A 20,348-nucleotide genomic window follows, 5' to 3' on the forward strand; every position below is an offset into this window, starting at 1 on the left:
TTGTGAAGAAGTTGAAAGGATTTTGCATTAAACAATTTGCTTTACTTTGCAAAATTTAAAGCATTGTCTTCATGTTTTGCTGGTAAAAAAATTTCAGGTAGAAATTGATTCAAATCCTACCTCTGTCACTCACTAACCGTACCATATGTAAGGAAAAACAGAGCAAAGACAATAAATGTATTATGACAAATTTCCAACACATATATCCACATAATGGGCACTCCTTTCATCAGTACAGATCACAACTTAATCAGTGTTTTTTGCTCCTTTACCATTCTTATCAATGTCCTTTCTTGGATTTTTCCATAGAACATTTACCTAGCCTTCCTCTAGGTCTTTTCTAATTTCTTGTATCAATAAAACACAAATTACAGTAAGTAAATTTTTCAAGAAACCCAATTCTATAAGTAGCAAAAAATTATTCGTTAAAAATATTCTCTCAATTTTATGTTGCAAACTTCCTCAAGAAAGGAGAGTGTTTATTCAGTATTTTGCAATCCTGAAACAACAACAACAAAAATACTTTTCCTTAGGTATATGCCACCCTGACTTATAAATTGAAAAATCTTAAACATTATTACCTGGAGTGTTGCCCTTCTTAAAAATGTGAACAAAGGGAGAGATAGAGGAAAACGAACATTTTGACTTCTTTTTCTCTAACTGAAAGGTACTGTATAAATGAAAATGACAGTACTGTAATAATACTTTCAATGTCTCCTACACTGCTATGGATCAGACCTACTAGGTAATATCAGAAATTTCTAGGTACAGAAATAACTATCTTCCAAAATTTTAAAAATAAAGCAAAGAAGGCAATTTTTAAGAAGTCTTACCTTGTAATTTGAGTTCTTGTACTAAAGTCAAGAGACCTCATTGAGCGTAAAACTTCTAAGCAGCCCAAATACTGAAAAAGAAAATATAAAATGTAAATGGCAAATACTGAAAAATTTTTTAAAAGAAAAATACGTTAATAAAATCATGTCAACTCAAGTGATTATATACATCTCTTAAATATTATTTTGATGACATATATTTTCCTTATTATAGAACTTATGACACTTTTTTTATTATTGTCTTGTTGCGTCAATTTCAGTCATGTTCAACTCTTCCTGGCTCTATTTGGTGATAGAGAACTCTGACACTTAGTAGAGGTGTGACTCTCAGTCAATAAATATGTATTAAGTATTTGCTCTATATCAAACATTGTGCTGAGTTCTGAGCACACAAAGGAAACTAACCAACAATCTTTACTTTCAATGCAGGAATGAAGGAAATAAAATGCAATATATAAATGAAATGCAAATATACCAATAGAATTTTTATAGGATAAATTGAACATAATCAGCAGATTGAAGGTACTACTAGCCTTAAGGGAGATCAAGAAAGTCTTACAATCGAAGTATTTTAGCTGGGACTTGAAAATAAGGAGGTAGAGAAGAGGCAGGAGAGCATTCCAGGCTTAGAAGACAGTCACATCCCCAAATAAGGCATCTTGACCTAGTGAACTTCAGAAGTCCAAATTGTACCCCACGGCCATCTATTTGTTTTCATCTTCATGGGAGAATCAATTCTATTTTCTATACTGACCTACTACACAAACATTACCTTCTTCACAATTTTCTATTGAAAATTGCTCACCCTATCCATATATTTGCTCTCAATCTCTCATCCCCCATCCCAGCTTTTTAAAAATTGATAGAGTAGTATTTGCCCTTTGGCTTTATTTGGACCTATCCTGTTCTTTTGCTTTTATGAGGATTCCTGCCTTCGTGAGTCTTTCCTTTTATTACCATGTTGCCATTTTATTTGCAGATCTCCTGACTGTAAAGTGATGGTCCCAGGAAGGTGTCACAAGTATGCAAGGCATGATAAGGAACAAAGGGAGACAGATTATTGGTAAATTGGAATATCAAAGTCCAATTCTCACTTTTTTTTCTATTCCAGGACCTCTAGGCAACTTACTGAACAGAACAGTTTCAATCACACTGTATCCAGAGAACCCTTTCAGACAGCTGAGTAGGGTTGGGAAGAGAGTATTTTAGTATAGGAGTCTTTACAGTGAGGGAAAATGATACCTGAAATCTGGCATGATGGCACTGTCTTATTTCATATCAGCATAGTGAGAACTAAACTAAATATAAGCAATGAAATATAAGTAATGTAAATATAAGAAATGAAAGTCCTTCTCCAATCTTTTATATTCTCTAGGCCAAAAGTATCAAAATCAAATAAAATTTGGGCCACTAATCAATATCTAAGAATCTTTGTTTAGTTTTAAAATATGATGTTATATATGTTGTGTTTTCTTTTTATCTTTTTTGTCATGTATTTTCCAATTATATTTTAATCTGGTTCTAGCAGCAAAGATTCAGCAGGCTGAATCTTTGAAACCTCTGCTTTAGGCAACCCTATTATGGGAAAAATATGTGTGTACCTTAAACTTGTTGTCTGCAGAGTCTTCCTTCCTATTCTTGGACAATGATTGTACTAACATGCATATGCTAATATATCAATAACATTTGGATTTCTAGATCACAACTTAAAATGGTACATTCCTACAGAGATATAGCACATCTAACAAAGGCTGATAAGCATTCATTTGCTACAGTGAAATTAAGGGAGAAAGGGAAAGGGAGAAGGGGAATGGTACAAATTGCCATAGAAAAGAGGCAAAAAAAAAAAAAAACCCTTTTTACTGTGGAGGGGAAAAGGAGGAAAGAGTAGGAGTAAGTAAACCTTACTTTCATCAGAATTGGCTCAAATAAGAAATAACAAACATACTTCATAAGAGTATAGAAATCCATCTTATTCTGCAGGAAAATAAGAGGGGAATGGGATATGGGAAGTAGGGTAAGGTAATAAAAGAGAGGTGATATTGGGGGAGGTAGTGATTAGTACCAAAATACTTTTTAGGAAGAACAGGGTGAAAGGAGAGAGAGAATAAATGGGAGGGGGGAATACAATTACTAATAATCATTATTTTTTAAAAAGTTGAAGCAAGTTTCTCTGATAGAATATTATTGTTCTCTGGGAAATGATGAGCAGAATGCTTTCAAGAAAAAAATAACCTGGAAAGTTCTCCATGAACAAACTGAAATATACTGTATACAAACTACTAGCAATGTTGTGAGATGACCAGCTGTAAATGACTTTGTTATTCTCAGTAGTACAATCATCCACAAATATTCTGAAGGACTTATGATGAAAAATCCTATCTATACCTAGAGAAGAAACTGATCTAATCTGAGTATAGATTGAAGCATTCTCTATTACTCTCTCTCTCTCTCTTTATTTTTAGCTTTATTTTTCCAGAGGATTTTTGTTTTCATTAGGGTGGGAGATCTATATATTTTCTTTCACAACTTGATTTATGGAAACATTTTGCATAACTTTACATGTAGTTTCTTAATTGTGGGTGGTGATAAGGGAATGAACCTAGAACTCAAAAATCTTAAAAACAAATGTAAAAAATTGTTTTGAATATAACGGGAAAATATTAAATAAATTGAAAAAAATTAATTTATTTGCCTGGTATCATGCCAATCTAAATCATATGGGCTTTAAAATAAAAAAGATGAAGGATACAGAAAACTGCTTATGTATATCCGCTAAATTAGATACTATAAAAAATATCTATAAAGAAGGATAAAGAATAGTAGTTGAGAAATCTGTCTCACAGGATACAGGATCCAAAAATAAGGTAAAAAAGAAAAATCCAAGGGTTCAAATGTCTATACACAGAAGTCCAAATGTAGACAACCAACAAGAAGAACTAGTGGTCTTAAAAGAAAATAAATTAGCCCTTGTGTATCTCTGAGATTAATGGTTTGTTTTATGGGAGAAATATACCTTTTTTGAGTTGATGTGACAAGTTGCTGTGATGTCATAGATCTATGACAAAGGAGATTTAAAAACCTAAATTGTATTGTGTTTAAGCACAAGTTGAGAGGTGGATGGGGATAACCTGAGCCCTTACTGGAGTTTCTGAGAAGTTTTCATGGAGAAAATTATGTCGGAGTAAAAGAGAAATAAATTATTTTACATATTAGAGTCACACATTCTTTTAGACTATGAAAGTTACAGTGGATAAATCCCTAATTCTATGATTTCTTTAATGTCATAAAAACTGAATGAATTTAGTTAAACAGAAGCATAATTGCATACATTCAATAAGGAAACAAATCTAAATAGACAGACTCCATTGGTAAACCAAGTTAAATTATAGATTAAACTACATTTAGAAGGTTCACAATTTTTGAAAGGGAAGATTTACATGTCATCAAGATATCCAAAAGATCAGAAACAATTGGGATATTTCCTCTGGCTTCTTATCTCAGAAATGTTTGAGGCTTTAAGTAAATATTCACATCCCGTTGGATAGATTTCAGTCAGCTCAAGAACCTCCTAATTAGGAGACATAACCCTAACCAGCCCCCCTCATAATAAAAATTAATGACAGAAAATCAAGGATTAAAAATGATTATCAGTTCAAACACATTACTGAACTACGTCTCTTCATTCAAGAGAAAAGAGATGGGAATATTAAGATGATATATTCATATACAGAGAAGGAAAGCATGATAGAGAATATTTGGATTTAGGTCCAAGAAGAATAAACACAAATGATTTTGTCATTAGAATATACCACAGACCACCTGATAGAAAGAAGAAATAAGGAAAGAGCTAGGAGAACAAATCACAAGATTGTTACAAAAGAAGTATGATGTAATAGTAATGGGCAACTTCAATTATTTCATAATTTATTTGATTTGTCCTTGTGATAATTCCATTCTTCAAAATCTGGAGTGATCAATGATAAGAAATTCTACCCAGTATTTGATCCTCACTAACAAAAAAGAACCTGTTTCTGGGGTGGAAGTGATAGGCACCTTTTAGGGAAGAAACCACTCCATTTTAGGAGTTTGTGGTAGAGGAAAAAATTTCCAAGCTTTGTGTGACATTCACGCTAGGTTTTGAGAAAGCAGATTTCAAAAGCTTCATAGGAAAAGTTATAGCAACACATAAACAGAAAATGTTGCAGGGGAAGTCAGGCCAGAATAAATAGGAAGCATCTAAAAATTAATTCTGAAGATAATTTTCAGATGAAGAAATTAAAGCCATTTTTAGTCATATAAAAAAATGCTATAAATCATTACTGATTAGAGAAATGGAAATTAAGACAACTCTCATGTACCACTTCATACATCTCAGAATGGCTAAAATGACAGGCAAAGGTACTGATAAATGTTGGAGGGGATGTGGGAAAACTGGGATACTGATACATTGTTGGTGAAGCTGTGAAATGATCCAACCATTCTGGAAAGCAGTTTGGCACTATGCCCAAAGGGCTACAAAACTGTACGTATCCTTTGATCTAGCAGTCTCTATCTAGTATCCCAAAGACATCATAAACAAAGAGGAAAGGACCCACATGTACAAAAATGATTGTAGTATACCCTTTTCATAGTGGCAAGAAACTAGAACTGAGTGGATGCCCATTAGCTAGGAAATGTCTGAATAAATTATGGTATGTGCATGTAATGGAATATTGCTGTGCAATAAGAAATGATGATGAGGATGATTTCAGAAAAGCCTGGAAAGACTTACATAAACTAATGCTAAGTGAAGTAAACTGAACAAAGAGAATATTGTACACAGTAACAACAAAATTATGTGATCAACTGTGATAGACTTGGATCTTTTTAGCAATGAGGGGATTCAAGGCAATTCCAATAGACTTGGGATAGAAAGTGCCATCTGCATCCAGAAAGTGAACTATAGAGACTGAATGTGGATAAAAGCATAGTGTTTTCATCTTTTTGTTATTGTTTGCTTGTTTTTTCTTTTCCTTCTTATGGTTTTTTTCCCCTTTTCATATGATTTTTCTTGCATAGCATGATGAATATGGAAATATGTTTAGAAGAATTGCACATTTAACCTATATCAGATTGTTGTCTTGGGGAATGGAGAGGAGAAAAAATAGGAACACAGATTTTGCAAAGATGAATGTTGAAAACTATCTTTGTAGGTACTGGGAAAAATAAAATACTATTGGAAAAAATAATTATGAAGATTCAAAGAGAAACAATTCCAGTAAAGAGGAAAACTGAGATTTCGAAGAAGTCAGTGAGGATGCAAAAGAAACTCACCCCACAAATTTGATTTAAAATCATGTCAATGAGCATTTATTAAATGCCAATTATGTACCAAATATACTAAGTACCATAAATACAAATACAAGCCAAAGTTTACTTTGTAATTGGAGAAGACAACTCATTAAAGGAAATTAAAATAAGGGAGGAGAAAATATATCCACATGGAGGTATATGAAAAACAATTATAATGATAAGACAAGATACCAACATTTCTAAAACATAACTTAAAAGGGGTAGATAGATGGTGCAGTGGCTAGAACACTAGCCCTCAAGTCAAGAGTATCTTGGTTCGAATCTGGCCTCAGACATTTTAAAACTTAGTAGTTTTGTGATCCTAGGCAAGTCATTTAGCCCTAATTGATTTACTAAAAATAAATAACTAAACTAAAGTAGTTTAGTTAAATTAAACTAGTGTAACTAAAGCAATCCTCAAAAGAAAAAAGTTATATTCATGAAAATATACCATTAATAAAATAATAGTAGACTGAATTGATAGAAAACAATAGAACAAACATCTTTTAAAAGAAAAATATGGCCTTAATATCTAAACTAGGGAAGCTTTTTAAAAAGAGAATCATAAATCAATATAATTATATATACCAATATAATAGCAATTCAAGATTTTAAGTAGAATTCTAGCAAAATATAAGGCTATTTATCCCTCATAAGCAAGTTGAATTTGAATCAAAATGAAAACATTAGGAAAGCAGTGTAATAACATTTTTTTAATCCAATACCACATGATTACCTCAATATATGCATAAAAGCCTTTGGAAAAAGTATAACACATTTATATTAATGCATAAATAAGAAACTGAGTTTATGTTTTTAAACAATCTGCAAAGTACAGGCATAGATCAGGGATTGGCAAATTACAACCTTTGGGCCAAATTTTTCTGCTGCCTCTTTTTTTTTTTAAACAACCCATAAGATAAAAATTATTTTACATTTTCAAATGGGTTGGGGAAAAAAAAGCAAAACAGGACTATTTTATGACATGAGAAAATTATATGTAATTCAAATTTGTATGTCCACAAATAAAAGTTTTATTGAAACACAATACATTCATTCATTTACATATTGTCTACTACTGCTTTCATATTGCAAAGAGTATGTGGCTCTCCCATAACTACATTAGGGCTTGGTGCACCAATTATAGTAATATAATTATAACTTTCCACAATTTCCAGTGTTATAAGTATCACCACACTATAGTATTTAAAAAAAAAAATTATCCCTGTGTGTTCATCATGTCAAGCAAAAAAAAAAAAACGAAGAAGAAGAAGAAGAAGAAGAGAAAAATAATTTAATTGTGATATTTTAAGCTCATGGCCAAGAATAAAATTTTTTTGAAGAAAAATCATTCTCAGCCATGATTATAAAACACTGAATGGCTTTGGGAATTAACTTTTGAAACAGACTTAATAGTATTTCTTAAGAAATTCAAACTAATATTACAAGGCAAAATAGCACTTGCATGGGAAATGTATACAGAAAATCAGTTAATGACAACTAACTTTAAGTCTCAAGCTTTATGTGACATTCTGCCCCATGCTGTCAAAAGTTTTAAAAATGAGATCTCCATTCCCATACAATTTTGTTTACATTTCCCATGTAAATCACTTATTATATATCCAAACTCAAACTACAGTTCCAAAAGCACTTTCAGACTGCTCTGCAAGAAATTTCCATATTTCAAAAGCCATTTAACAATTAAATTAAGGCACTAACCTTCCTTCAGTTAGAAGTGATTTATCTTCAGGGTAATGACATACTAAAAGACAAATATCAAGGACAGAATCTAATATAATTCTATAATTGCCTTCCAAGCAATAAATATGCTCATTTAAAATAATAGGCTTTGACAAATATGGAAATACATTTAAAAGTATTTGACATGTATATAACCCATATCAAATTGCTTGCTGTCTTAAGAGAGAGAGGAGGTAAGAGAAGGAGAAAAAAATTGGAATGCAAAATCTTATATAAATGAAAATAGGAAACTATCTTTACATGTATTTGGAAAAATAAAATACTATTGAGAAAAAAATTTTTAAATAAAATCATATGCTTATGGAGTTATATTAGCATTTGGTCATGCCTATCCATATGAACAAAAACAATTTTTAAGATAAAATTTTTAAATTACAAATCAGCATTAACAGATGAACATTGGTCATCAATTTTGATAATAAGAAAAACTTTCCCCAAAATTCCATTCTTCTCATTGGTAATGGAATCATATTAACAAAAAAGGCACTTTATTATTGTTACTATTATTATTATTAATATATTTTAATTTCATCAAGAAAAATTATGTAAAGTTGTTTTCTCTAAGTACCTAAATAATATCTTTGATTTTGCCTATTGACCCTCAAAGTTTATTTACTATCTGCTATGAATAGAAGATGAATTTTTTGTTTGTTTGTTTTTAATTAATCTGTCCTTCCCACGTCACCCCAGTAGATTGTTAGCCATGTCCAAAGATGTTATATCTCTCTATTTTAAGTTTACTCACTACTTCTCTGTCAGGGGGTGAATGGCATATTTCATCATCACTTTTTTAAATACATAATATTCTCAGCTACTGCAGTCTCCTCCTCAAACTGGATGTTTGCTTACAGAATACTGATTTTAAGAATAATACTCAGACCGGTCATGTTCATTCCTGACTATCTAGACTCTCTGTAAAGTACAACATATGTTGATGGAGTGCATAAGCCTCCTCACCCTAAAAAGTAACTCAGTGTCTGAACATCTCATACTGGAAGTATATGCCATTCCTGAAGTTCTTTTCTCCTCCTAGAATGCATTCATTCTTTTCTGCACTCCACTCTTGACTTTGTAGACTTTCTTTACCAAGTCCTTGTACTTCTACCCTCCCTTTTCAGTTTCCTTTTCTATATTTCTTCCCCCATTAGATTGTAGGGTCCTTGAGAATAGGGACTTTATGTTTTTAGTTGTACTCCCAAAACTTAGCACAGGAAGTGCAAAATAGGAAGCAAATAGGAATTGCTTTTAAAATGCTTGTCAATTTGACTTCTCATTGTATTCGAGTTCTAAAGTTAGCTGACTGACCTTTATTTCTCAACTCCTCATTCCCCACTTCATCCACAAAAATTTTATAATGAAACCTCTCCAAATTACACCTATTTTCTTCCACTGGGACCTGTATGAGATGTAATTTTCCTTTGTGTATTATATTAGCTCTCTCTCTCTCTGTGTTTCTATATGTCTCTGTCTTTGTCTTTCTGTGTCTGTCTCTCTCTGTGTCTCTCTGTCTCTCTCTATCAGAGATAGCGTTTCTCTCTATCTCTGTCTCTCACTGTCTTTGTCTCTTTATCTCTGTCTGTCTGTGTGTGTGTGTGTGTGTCTTCTCTCGCTCTGTCTGTCTCTATCTCTCTGGATCTGTCTCTCTCTATCTGTCTCTCTGTCTTTGTCTCTCTCTCTCTCTCTCTCTCTCTCTCTCTCTCTGGGTCTCTCTGTCTCTTTGTCTGTCTCTCTGTCTCTATCTCTGTGTTTATCTCTGTGTCTCTCTCTGTCTCTGTCTGTCTGTCTCCCTGTCTTTCTGTCTCTCTCTCTCTCTCTGTCTCTATTCTCTTCTCTCCTAACTGATGCCTTTGACCTTGATTTTCTGGATCTATTCTGATGTCTCATAGAAAAGAGAAGAGTTCACCATCCATCTTCATAGCTGTAACAGATGGTTTCAGAGGAGAAAAGGTAGCCCTCACTCACTTAAATCCAATTAACTGCAAGTCATATCATTACCTTCCAGATGCCACGGTTCTCTTCAAGAGCAAAGGACAAACAACAACAACAAATGGAAGTATAGAGACAGGGTCAAATTATTTATGAAAAACCACCACATTATCTACCACCCCAGTTTCTTTTTACATGACCCCGAGAAAGTAAGGAGCAGCCCATCCTTCCAACTGAGAAATGACAAACCATGCTAGTGAATTTGCAGAATGTTTGAATACTTTTTCCCCTCACATTCTTGTTTAAGAATTAGCTCAAAACTCATCTCTCTCTCTTAAGCTGGTAGAAAACCACTTTCCCCTTTGGGAGAGGATGAAACTCTACAAATCAGGGCTTACTTTATTGCTTTGGTGATCATCTAGTTAATATTGTAAGTTAAAATTATATTATAGGTACATTTTTCACCTAGAAAGCTGAATAGTAAACATTTACCTGCATGCCTTTGTTTAAATTCCTCTCATTTCCTTAGAAACTCTACGAATGAAGAGGGTTTAAATCTAAAGAAGAACAACCAACTCTGTTTCTACCCGTCCACCACCCTTCAGTGAGTTTTTGGCAAATGAACTCCTTGAAGGGAAACATACAACCTCTTTAATAGTTTTCTTGTGGAAAACCTCTTTATGTAATGTTACATGTGAAAACTAAAATAATTTCATTAATTCAAAAAATCTCTGTGGTTTAAATTTTAAATTTATCATTTTTTAAAATATAGTTTTATTATTTTCAAGTTCAGAAAACTGAATCCAAATATAATTTTTGCCCAGCAGAGGTCACTATGACCTTCTCCCTCTTCTAGTACAGCAACAGTCAAACATTTTAGTCTCAGGACCCCTTTAGAATTTTAAAAATCATTGAGGCACCACAAAGAACCTTTGTTTATGTGGGTTATAACTATAAATTTGGGTTATATGAGAAATTAAAGATGACATTTTTAAAATGTATTAATTCATCCCCAAAATTATAATAAGTCTATTACATGTTAAATATTTTTAGAAAAAATAAAGATGTTTTCTAAAATAAATTTTTAAAAATATGAGCAGAGTAATATTATTGTAATCTTTACAAATGTAAATTGCAAATTGCTTTTGTACTATGAATGTAAATATCATACATTTGTTCCAGGATAAAATGAGATTCGGAATAGTTATTCAGTATTTTGAATATTACTGCATCATTGTGTTTGCTGCCAAATACTCACATTAAAAGATCTTCTTCAATGATTAGTTGATGTGAATACCACACAAATAAAAGCAAAACAAGAAGTCTGGCCATATCTGTAGATTCATTCATTTATTTGTAAGATAAAAGTACAATTCTGCAAATTAAATTAACTTAGTCTTCATCTCTGAAACTAAATCTTTAATCCATAGGTCATGTAACCTATGAAAAAGTCCACTGTACAATCACGAAAGAATGGTAATTAAAAAGATAAATAACATCTTAATATTTTCAAGAAAATAATTTTCTTGCCAAGCCTCTAAAAGGGTATAAGGGACCTTTAAGAGTCCCTGGACTACCCTTGAATACCATTGCTCTAATGAATGGGGGGAAAAACTCCTAAGTCTCTCATATAAAGTGACTTATTTACTTAAAAATAAAAAGAATTTAGCATGTGATAATTTTAGTCTAGGATGAAAGTTCCAGTCCTATATGGCTTCCTTTCTCTACAAATCTGGGGGAAAAAAATAATAAAATTTTTAAAAAGAAAAGAAATCTTATAAGTACAAATTGCAAATCAAACTTATGAAATATTTTGAGAACCTAATCTATCGGTTATCCAGACAATTATTTCCCAGTCAATTGAATTTAATCCAAATATTCACAAATTTTCCTTCCCTCTCCTATAAAAAATTGGTAATCTATATGGTAATATCCAGCTAGAAAACTCAATCAAAGATCCTATTATCCATATTTAAAAGAAAAGGCTATTATATATACAGAATTTAAAATGTTCTTGTCATATGAATAGATGGAATTCATTTGTAATTAGCTCATTTTTATAAATAATAACAATTGAAAATTTCCCTTAAATAAGTTTTAAATGCCCCCTTAAAATTATGAGATTATCACTAATTTTCTTGACAACATGCCCCAGATGGTAAATAGGTAATAGATGGATAGATAGATAAATGTGAGAAAGAAGGAGACAGAGAGACAGTGACAGAGATCAAGACAGAGACAGAGAAAAAAAAATTGATTGCACACAGGTAATCTTTAGTCAAAATTCTGAATTCAGCACTAACAAAGTTCAAATTAGTTTTCTGTATGCTCTATTCTTCTAACTAATTTAAAATTCAATAACCAAGTTATACCATGTTATTTACTATACCAGGCAGTTAGATGGCACAGTGAATAGAGTGCTGGACCTAGAATGAGAAAATCTAATCTTCCTGAGTTCAAATCTGGCTTCAAACACTTTAAAACTGTGTGACCCTGAACAAATCATTTAACTCTGTTTCCTCGTATGTAAAATATGTAAGTTTCCACATATGTAAAAAAAAAAAACTGGAGAAGAAAATAGCAAATCACTCCAATATCTTTCCCAAGAAAATCCCAAATGAGGTCACAAAGATTTGGAAACAACTAAATAACAATTCTACATCCAATCTATAATTCTTTATCAGGATATGTAGATTGAATAAAGATATTGTGAGTGAGGAATAACAAGTGAACCAATATAATAGAAACAGAGTTCATATAGGGGAGTTTAAGACTAGAAGGTAAAAAAGAGGTCAGAATTTTAATAGCAGAATAGAGGAGTTTATATTTAATCCTAAGGTCAATAAGGAGCTTTAATAGATTGGGATAGTGACATGATTTTAAGGAAAATCACTTTTCTTGCTGTGTGGAGATTGGATGGAATAAAAATGAATGATTGATTAAAATTAAAACCTATTAACCATACATCTCTCCTCCCTTTTTCAATCAAATCCCTAAAAATAATCCATCTATATTCATTTTTTCTATTTCGTTTCTCCTAGTCACTTCTCAGAAACTTGCAGTGTGGTTTCCAACTTCAATATGATTAAAAATGTTTTTTTTAAATAAGACAGAGGAAAAAAGAAAGAAAGGAGAACGAAAAAGAAGGAGGAAGAATAGAAGGAAGAGGAAGAAGGAAAGGAGGAGAAGGAGGAGGAGGAAGAAGAAGAAGAAGAGAAAAAGAAGAGGAGGAAAAGGGAGAGGTAGAGGAGGGAGAGGAGGAGGAGGAAAAGGAGGAAAAAGGAGGAGAAGGAGGTGGAAGGAGAGAAGGAGGAGGAGGAAAAAAAGGAGGAAACAGAGAAGGAAGAGGAGGAGGGAGAGGAGAAGAAAAGAAAAGAAGCCTGTAGCTAAAGACAAATGATCTGGGTTCTAGCATTGAACCTCTATGAAATTTTTTTCAGTATCTTTAATCCATGTGAAAGCACATTTTTTTAAAAATTAAATTTTAGTTTCTCTAGAAATATTAATAATATTTTTACCAGCCTCATACATTTTTCCAGCTATTTCTCATCGAAATGTGAGGACAAAGACTTATTGGAATAAGAGTGATAACCAATCTTAATTTTTGTCTAGAAATAATTCCCCAAAAAGAAGAATTAGAAAACATTATAAAAATGCAAAATGATCATTTTGATTATATTAAATTAAAACAAACCAATACAGTCAAGATTAGAAGGGAAGCAGAAAGTTGGGAGAGGAGGCCAATTTTATAGCCAGTGTTTCTGAGAAAGGCCTAATTTCTAAAAATATAGAAAACTGACTCAAATTTATAAGAATACAAACCATTCCACAACTGATAAATGATCAAGGGATATGAACAAATAATTTTCGAATGGAAAAAATTAAAGCTATTTCCAGTCACAAGAAAAATGCTCCAAATCACTACTCATTAGAGAACTGGAAATTAAGACAACTCTAAGATATCACTCACACCTATCAGATTGGCTAAAATAACAGGAAAAAATAATATAAAGATTAGAGGGATGTATTAAAACTGGAACATTAATGTAATGCATTGTTGGTGGAGTTGTGAAATGATTCAACCATTCTGGAGAGCAGTTTGGAACTATGTTCAAAAAGTTATCAAACTGCATATATGCCCTTTGATTCAGCAGTGTTTCTACTGGGATTATATCCCAAAGAGATCTTAAAGAAGGAAAAGGGACCCACATGTGCAAAAATATTTGTGTCAGCCCTTTTTGTAGTGGCAAGAAACTAGAAACTGAGTATATGCCCATCAATTGGAGAATGGCTGAATAAGTTATAGTATATGAATGTAATGGAATATTATTGTGCTATAGAAAATGATGAGCAGACTGATTTCAGAAAAGCCTGGAAAGATTTATATGAACTGACGCTGAGTGAAATGAATAGGATCAAGAGAACAAACAATGTACACAGTAACAAGATTATATGATAATCAACTATGAGGGACTTGGCTCTATTCAACAATGAGGGAATTCAAGGCAGTTCCAGGAGACTTGTGATGGAAAGAGCCATCCCATATCCAGGGAGGGAACTATGTAATTTGAATGTAGATCAAAACATAATATTTTCATCTTTTGTTGTTGTTGTTTGCTTGCTTTTTTTTTTCTTGTATTTTATTTTTCCCTTTTGATGCGATTTTTCTTGCACAGCATGACAAATATGGAAATGTGTTTAGAAGAATCACACATGTTCAACTTATATTGAATTACTTGCAGTTTAGGGGGAGGGAGTGAAGGGAGAATGTTTGGAACAAAAGGTTTTGCAAAGATGAATGTTGAAAACTATCTTTGCATGTATTTGGAAAAACAAAAAACTATTATTGAAAAAAAAATTCCTCCTCACCTGAAATAATAAATGTCATAATTCATTCACTTAGTATGTCTTCTCTTTTGAAATTCTAGATTAAGATACCAATAAAAGAAAGGAATTCTCAAAGGGAAATTGTTTGGAAAGGAAAGTCATGAGTAAGGACAACCCTGAAATGTTAACCCCAAACTATATTTTAATATATTATTATCTTTTCTCATTCAAGATTTTTATTGTTACCTGAAATCTTGAGGCAGAGAGTTATGGTGGTAGGTATGGGATACTATGCCACTTTGGACAGAATTCTCTCCAAACAAGATGTAAATTACTGTTAAATTTAATAAAACTGTTTCTGGCAGATTTGAACCTAAATCACACAGTACATTACAAGAATGATTTTTTTTTTCCTTTGACAGAGTTTGTATTTAATGAGTTTACAATTCTCCTTAGAAGTCTAAAATTTCTTAATTCTAAGTTTTATACTCACAAAGAATTTTTACTGGATTTGTTTGTTAGATTGAAATATTTTTTTAAATTTCCTTACCAAACTTTCATATTTTTCATTAGTAGTAGAAATCTTTTCTAAAGTCTGTAGCTTTTCTGAACCAAGATCAAGTAAAGTTAAGCATGGACTTGTTCTAATAATTAGTACTATATTTGGGTTTGGGTGTGCATTTAGGGTTAGGGTTAGAGTTTTTTGTTTTTTGTTTTTACATGTTTTATAATCAGTTTTTAAAATTTCTTTCTTCCCTGAAGTCCTATGAGAATTTCTAATATTTGTGTGAAAGTGTTCCTAAATCATCAAAGGTTATATCAAAAGTACTTAAGCTCTGGAAGGTTTTACCAGGCTAAAAAGGCTTCTGTCCTGGTCACTGGTTGTATGTATGCTCACCAGGAGCCAACTTAGCTATGTACAAAAATACTCGTCAAGAGAGTGTTGGTCACCAGATGATTTTTTTTTCTTTTTTGCCTATAGCTATTCATGAAAACCATCTGTTGAAAGACCATCACTCCTGAAATAACACAGTTATAATCATGAATTTTTGAAGTATTTAAGCAAAATCATTCAATTCTTATCTTGGGTATTGTACTTGAAAGTAATAAAATTGTGTTTACTTTTTTAAATTTTTATAATTCTGATATTTCACAGTTAAACTTTAACTGTTACAGCCAAAAATCAATGACCAGAACAGTAAAGTAATCAAATATGATCAAATTATAAAGAAAAAAAATGTCAAATGCAGAAATTTACATCTTTTCCCTAAAGATCTCAAGTGTGTTAAAGACAAACATATCTTTCTATTTAAGTTTTCACCAGTTTGGGGTTTTTTTTGTTTTGGGAAAGAGGAATTGAGTTCTCCCTTCTCAGTGCATTCTTTTGCATCAGTACATATCTGTTTGATCTTTGAAACTGAACATTTGAAAAGAATCCTGATGCTTCTATATTCCTTATAAAATACAAAATGAATATCATATAGAGAATCTGAGTTTTATTGGAGAAAGTTGTGTTCTAATGTTTCCTGGGTCCTGCCAGTATGACTTTAGAAAGCACAACCAAATTGCTTCCTAATGCTTTTAAGCAAATGAACCATAAACCTGTATGTTTAGAAATCTGAATTCACTTGAAAAAAAAAAAATCAACCACTTCAAATTATCCAGTGCAAATTTAATTTATGTTAAACAGTTTTCCATTGTTGTTATAATGTTCTGAAAGTTTTTGTTGAATTAATTTAACAATTTTTCAATACTATCTTTTGTCTGATGAATATTGTTAAATTCTAATAAGAAAAAAACTATAGATTGAATTACTATAAGAAAATCTGCTTTTACATAGGGCTTTATGATAAAAGAAATTAGACTATTCTTAAATTTGATCTCAATTAGAACTTTGATTTTTTTAACAGATAGAAAGTATAAGCTCTTATTAGCAACACTAATAGCTATGCAACAGTGTCACCCATTCTTTTGATATATTGAAGTACTCTCATATACATATTATTTTAAGTTTGCCTTTTAAGTCCTTTGAACAATTTCTTGCTATTTCACTTTTGGACTACTAGGATCATTTTAATACTGAAGGGTGGTTTAAATGTAATTAAGCATTATTATATATTAGTGTGACAATAAAGATAGCTAACTGTCCTTAATTAGGAAGACCTTGATTCAAGTCTATCTTTAACATATATTTGTTGTACAGGATGATTTCAGAAAGGCCTGGAGAGACTTACACGAACTGATGCTGAGTGAAATGAGCAGGACCAGGAGATCATTATATACTTCAACAACAATACTATATGATGACCAGTTCTGATGGACCTGGCCATCCTCAGCAACGAGATCAACCAAATCATTTCCAATGGAGCAGTAATGAATTGAACCAGCTACGCCCAGAGAAAGAACTCTGGGTGATGACTAAAAACCATTACATTGAATTCCCAATCCCTATATTTATGCCCACCTGCATTTTTGATTTCCTTCACAAGCTAATTGTACAATATTTCAGAGTCTGATTCTTTTTATACAGCAAAATAACATTTTGGTCATGTATACTTATTGTGTATCTAATTTATATTTTAATGTATTTAACATCTATTGGTCATCCTGCCATCTAGGGGAGGGGGTGGGGGGTAAGAGGTGAAAAATTGGAAGAAGAGGTTTGGCAATTGTTAACGCTGTAAAGTTACCCATGCATATAACCTGTAAATAAAAGGCTATTAAATAAAAAAATAAAAAACAAAAAAACAAAACATATATTTGTTGTATCACAAAAAAAATTAAGTTGCCAGTCTCTTATCAATACAATTTTCCACTGTGTGGTTTCCTATACCAGAGATGTCAAACATATAGCTGGCAGTAGCATGCCATCTGTGCGAATAATACTCCCAAATGCAAACCAAATCAGATTAAAATATAATAGGGAAATATTTAACAAAATCAATAAAAATGCAGAGAACATATAGAGTTTTCTAAATCAATGTGTAGCCTGCAAAGATCTTTAGGTACAATTTAGTGACCCAGTTTCCATGAGTATGGCATTACTTCCTTACACCAATAACATTACAAGCCTAGACCTGATTAACATGAAAAAAAAATCATAAAGAGTATGTGAGGGTCATGAGAATAATATAAGGATAAGTGTTGTTATGGGGATATAAAGGTGTCCTTTGGGGACATAAATATAATATACTCTATGAATAACTGAGTGTTTTCAAATTTACTGCTGCTTTTGATATCTATATAGATATAGATATGATTTTTTTATTCTCCTGCTACTTAAATTTGCCAATAGTCTCTCCATCCTTAGTACATTTGAGAAAAAATAAGTAATTGTGTAGATTTTAAAAATAAATTATTTGTTTTCTTTAATTAATGATTTTTGTTCACTTATTAAGTAATATATCTATTTTATTCTCACTGGTAAAAGGATGCAGTTTTTAATATCTTAAATTATAAATTGCAATCCACCCTTTCAAACTCCAGATGCAAAGGTATGTGTGTGTGAGAGAGTGAGAGAGAGAATGGGGAGGGCTAAGAGGGAAAAAAAAGACGAAAACATCTAAATTTTTCAAAAAAAATACATTTGTCCTTTCATAAAGAATGATCCTTGGCATTGCAGGAAAGAAACACTATGGAAGAAATATAAACTTATTCTCCTATGTTATAGATTTCCAATGTCCAGCATAAGAATGCATTCATAAAATAATAATCCAAAAATTAACTTAGCATTCAGAGACAGTCTGAGTTTCAGATTTTCATAAATTCACATATAAATAAAACCAAATTTATCACATAATTTATTCTCATAACTGTTCTAGTTGCTATGCCAATTATAATTAATTGCTCACAAATTTGGATTCGAGTATCTCAGAATTTGTCATAATTTGACCTGGATTGTGTTAAATTGTTATCTTTAGAATACAAAGAGAAATTTAAAGAAATAAATAGCACAAACAAGTGGAAATTTTGATCTACTTAAGAGAACAATGTTATTAACTATTATTATCTTTTCCCAGAATTTTTTTCAATTTTGAGAATTCTTTTTTTATCTTTAACATTTTTTTCCATGTCACTGTCCTTGTAGTTTCTTTGCCTGAATAGAGATCCATCCCTATTCTACCACCATCTTCCCTAGGGGGGAAAAAATCCAACACTATCTCTTTGAAAATAGTTTTAGAATATTTCAAGGTTCACATTATATAACAACTTGGTTATGGTGCCATCCTTAATCCATCACTCTCATGGAAATTAATCTGTGTGTTTCCCATGTACTTACATTTGAATTTTTATTTTAGCTATGTTCCCTTGGATTATTTCCTCTATTTCACCATAAGCTCCCTGAGGGTAAAGGATCATAGTTTAATGTCTAGTCCAAAGTAGGCCATCATCACAAATTAGAAAGAGACATATTTGAGCCTCACTGATTATACACTGTCAATGTTCACACACACACAAAAAATTTACCTTAAATTTTCCTACCCATGAATAGATGCCTTAATAAAGAATAAACAGTGATCTTTGAACTCTTTCTGGAGTTCTGACTATGACTTAGGGAATATAAAAATTCTCAGTACTAAAGTTATTCCAATGCTATTTCAAAAGAAAACAATTATTAAATTGTAATAAAATGCTATTATAATGTCATGAAACCATAGTTTTCAACTATTGACCATTTCACTATAGCAAGCTGGCCACTCTAATATTATTTTATCTAATGTCATGTTTTCCTTAGAATGAATTAGGATGTTTTTAGAGCATGCTTATTAGAGCTAGAATCATACCTATAGATTAAAATATGCAAATTGATTCACTGATAGTAATAAGATAAATTTTAAATATGTCTGATGTGCTATATTCAATGTGTGTTTTAATGGCAGAATTAAGCAGGTGATTTTCTACCTTATGTTTACTACTTGCAAATACAATTTTAAAAATCCCTCTCATTTATAAGAAAACAAATTTGAAATATAGGTTATTTTAAGAAGAAATTGTGTTGTTACCTATAAGGGTAAAAATATTTTTAAATGCAGAAAACAGGAAATTTTTAATAGTATTTTTATAGCACAGAACAATTAGAACAGTAATTAATCAGAGAAATATACTCAAAAGATTTAAACTTAAAAATGTATGACGAAAAACTTCCTTTAGAAGGAATGGGCCACCAAATTAACAAACTGATACATAAAAATAAGCATAAAAGAGAAATCACTAAGAGCAAAAGAGAAATTAACACAGTTAAAAACAATTTAATTAATGAACAAAACAAAGTTTTTTAACTCAATTAAATCATACACACCATTAGCTAAATTAATAAAAATGTTGAGGAGAGCCAAATGAACAAAATCAAACTGAGAAAGGAACTTAGAATAAATAATAAAAGAATAAAGAAAATTAAGAATAATACACACAATTATATGAAAACAAAACTCGGACCATAAAAGAAATGATTAACGTATTTGTTTACTTGTTCTATTCCTATCCCCACTCAACCTTCATTACTATGTAATCTCCTTAAAAGCTGGAAATGGTTTTTGTTTTGTTTTTGTGTTCCCAGCATCTAGCACAGTGAATACTTAAAAATATATAGAACATTCAAATTGATGAAATAAGAAATAGACAATCTAAATAAACATTAGAAAAATAGATCAAGTAGATCTATTTGCC

At 31.5% G+C, this 20,348-nt stretch overlaps 1 protein-coding gene across 2 annotated transcripts in view; it reads right to left on the reverse strand.

The window, feature by feature from the left end:
* SHC3 (SHC adaptor protein 3) overlaps nucleotides 1–20,348 on the reverse strand; it is a 139,041-nt gene that overhangs the window by 100,291 nt on the left and 18,402 nt on the right. For both annotated transcript variants that reach the window (XM_031939264.1, XM_031939269.1), the window contains exon 2: nucleotides 834–904. In XM_031939264.1, the coding sequence (XP_031795124.1) occupies nucleotides 834–904 (71 nt within the window). The remainder of the gene's footprint in view (nucleotides 1–833; nucleotides 905–20,348) is intronic.

Source organism: Sarcophilus harrisii, chromosome 1, assembly GCF_902635505.1.
Source record: "Sarcophilus harrisii chromosome 1, mSarHar1.11, whole genome shotgun sequence".
Taxonomy (NCBI): domain Eukaryota; kingdom Metazoa; phylum Chordata; class Mammalia; order Dasyuromorphia; family Dasyuridae; genus Sarcophilus; species Sarcophilus harrisii.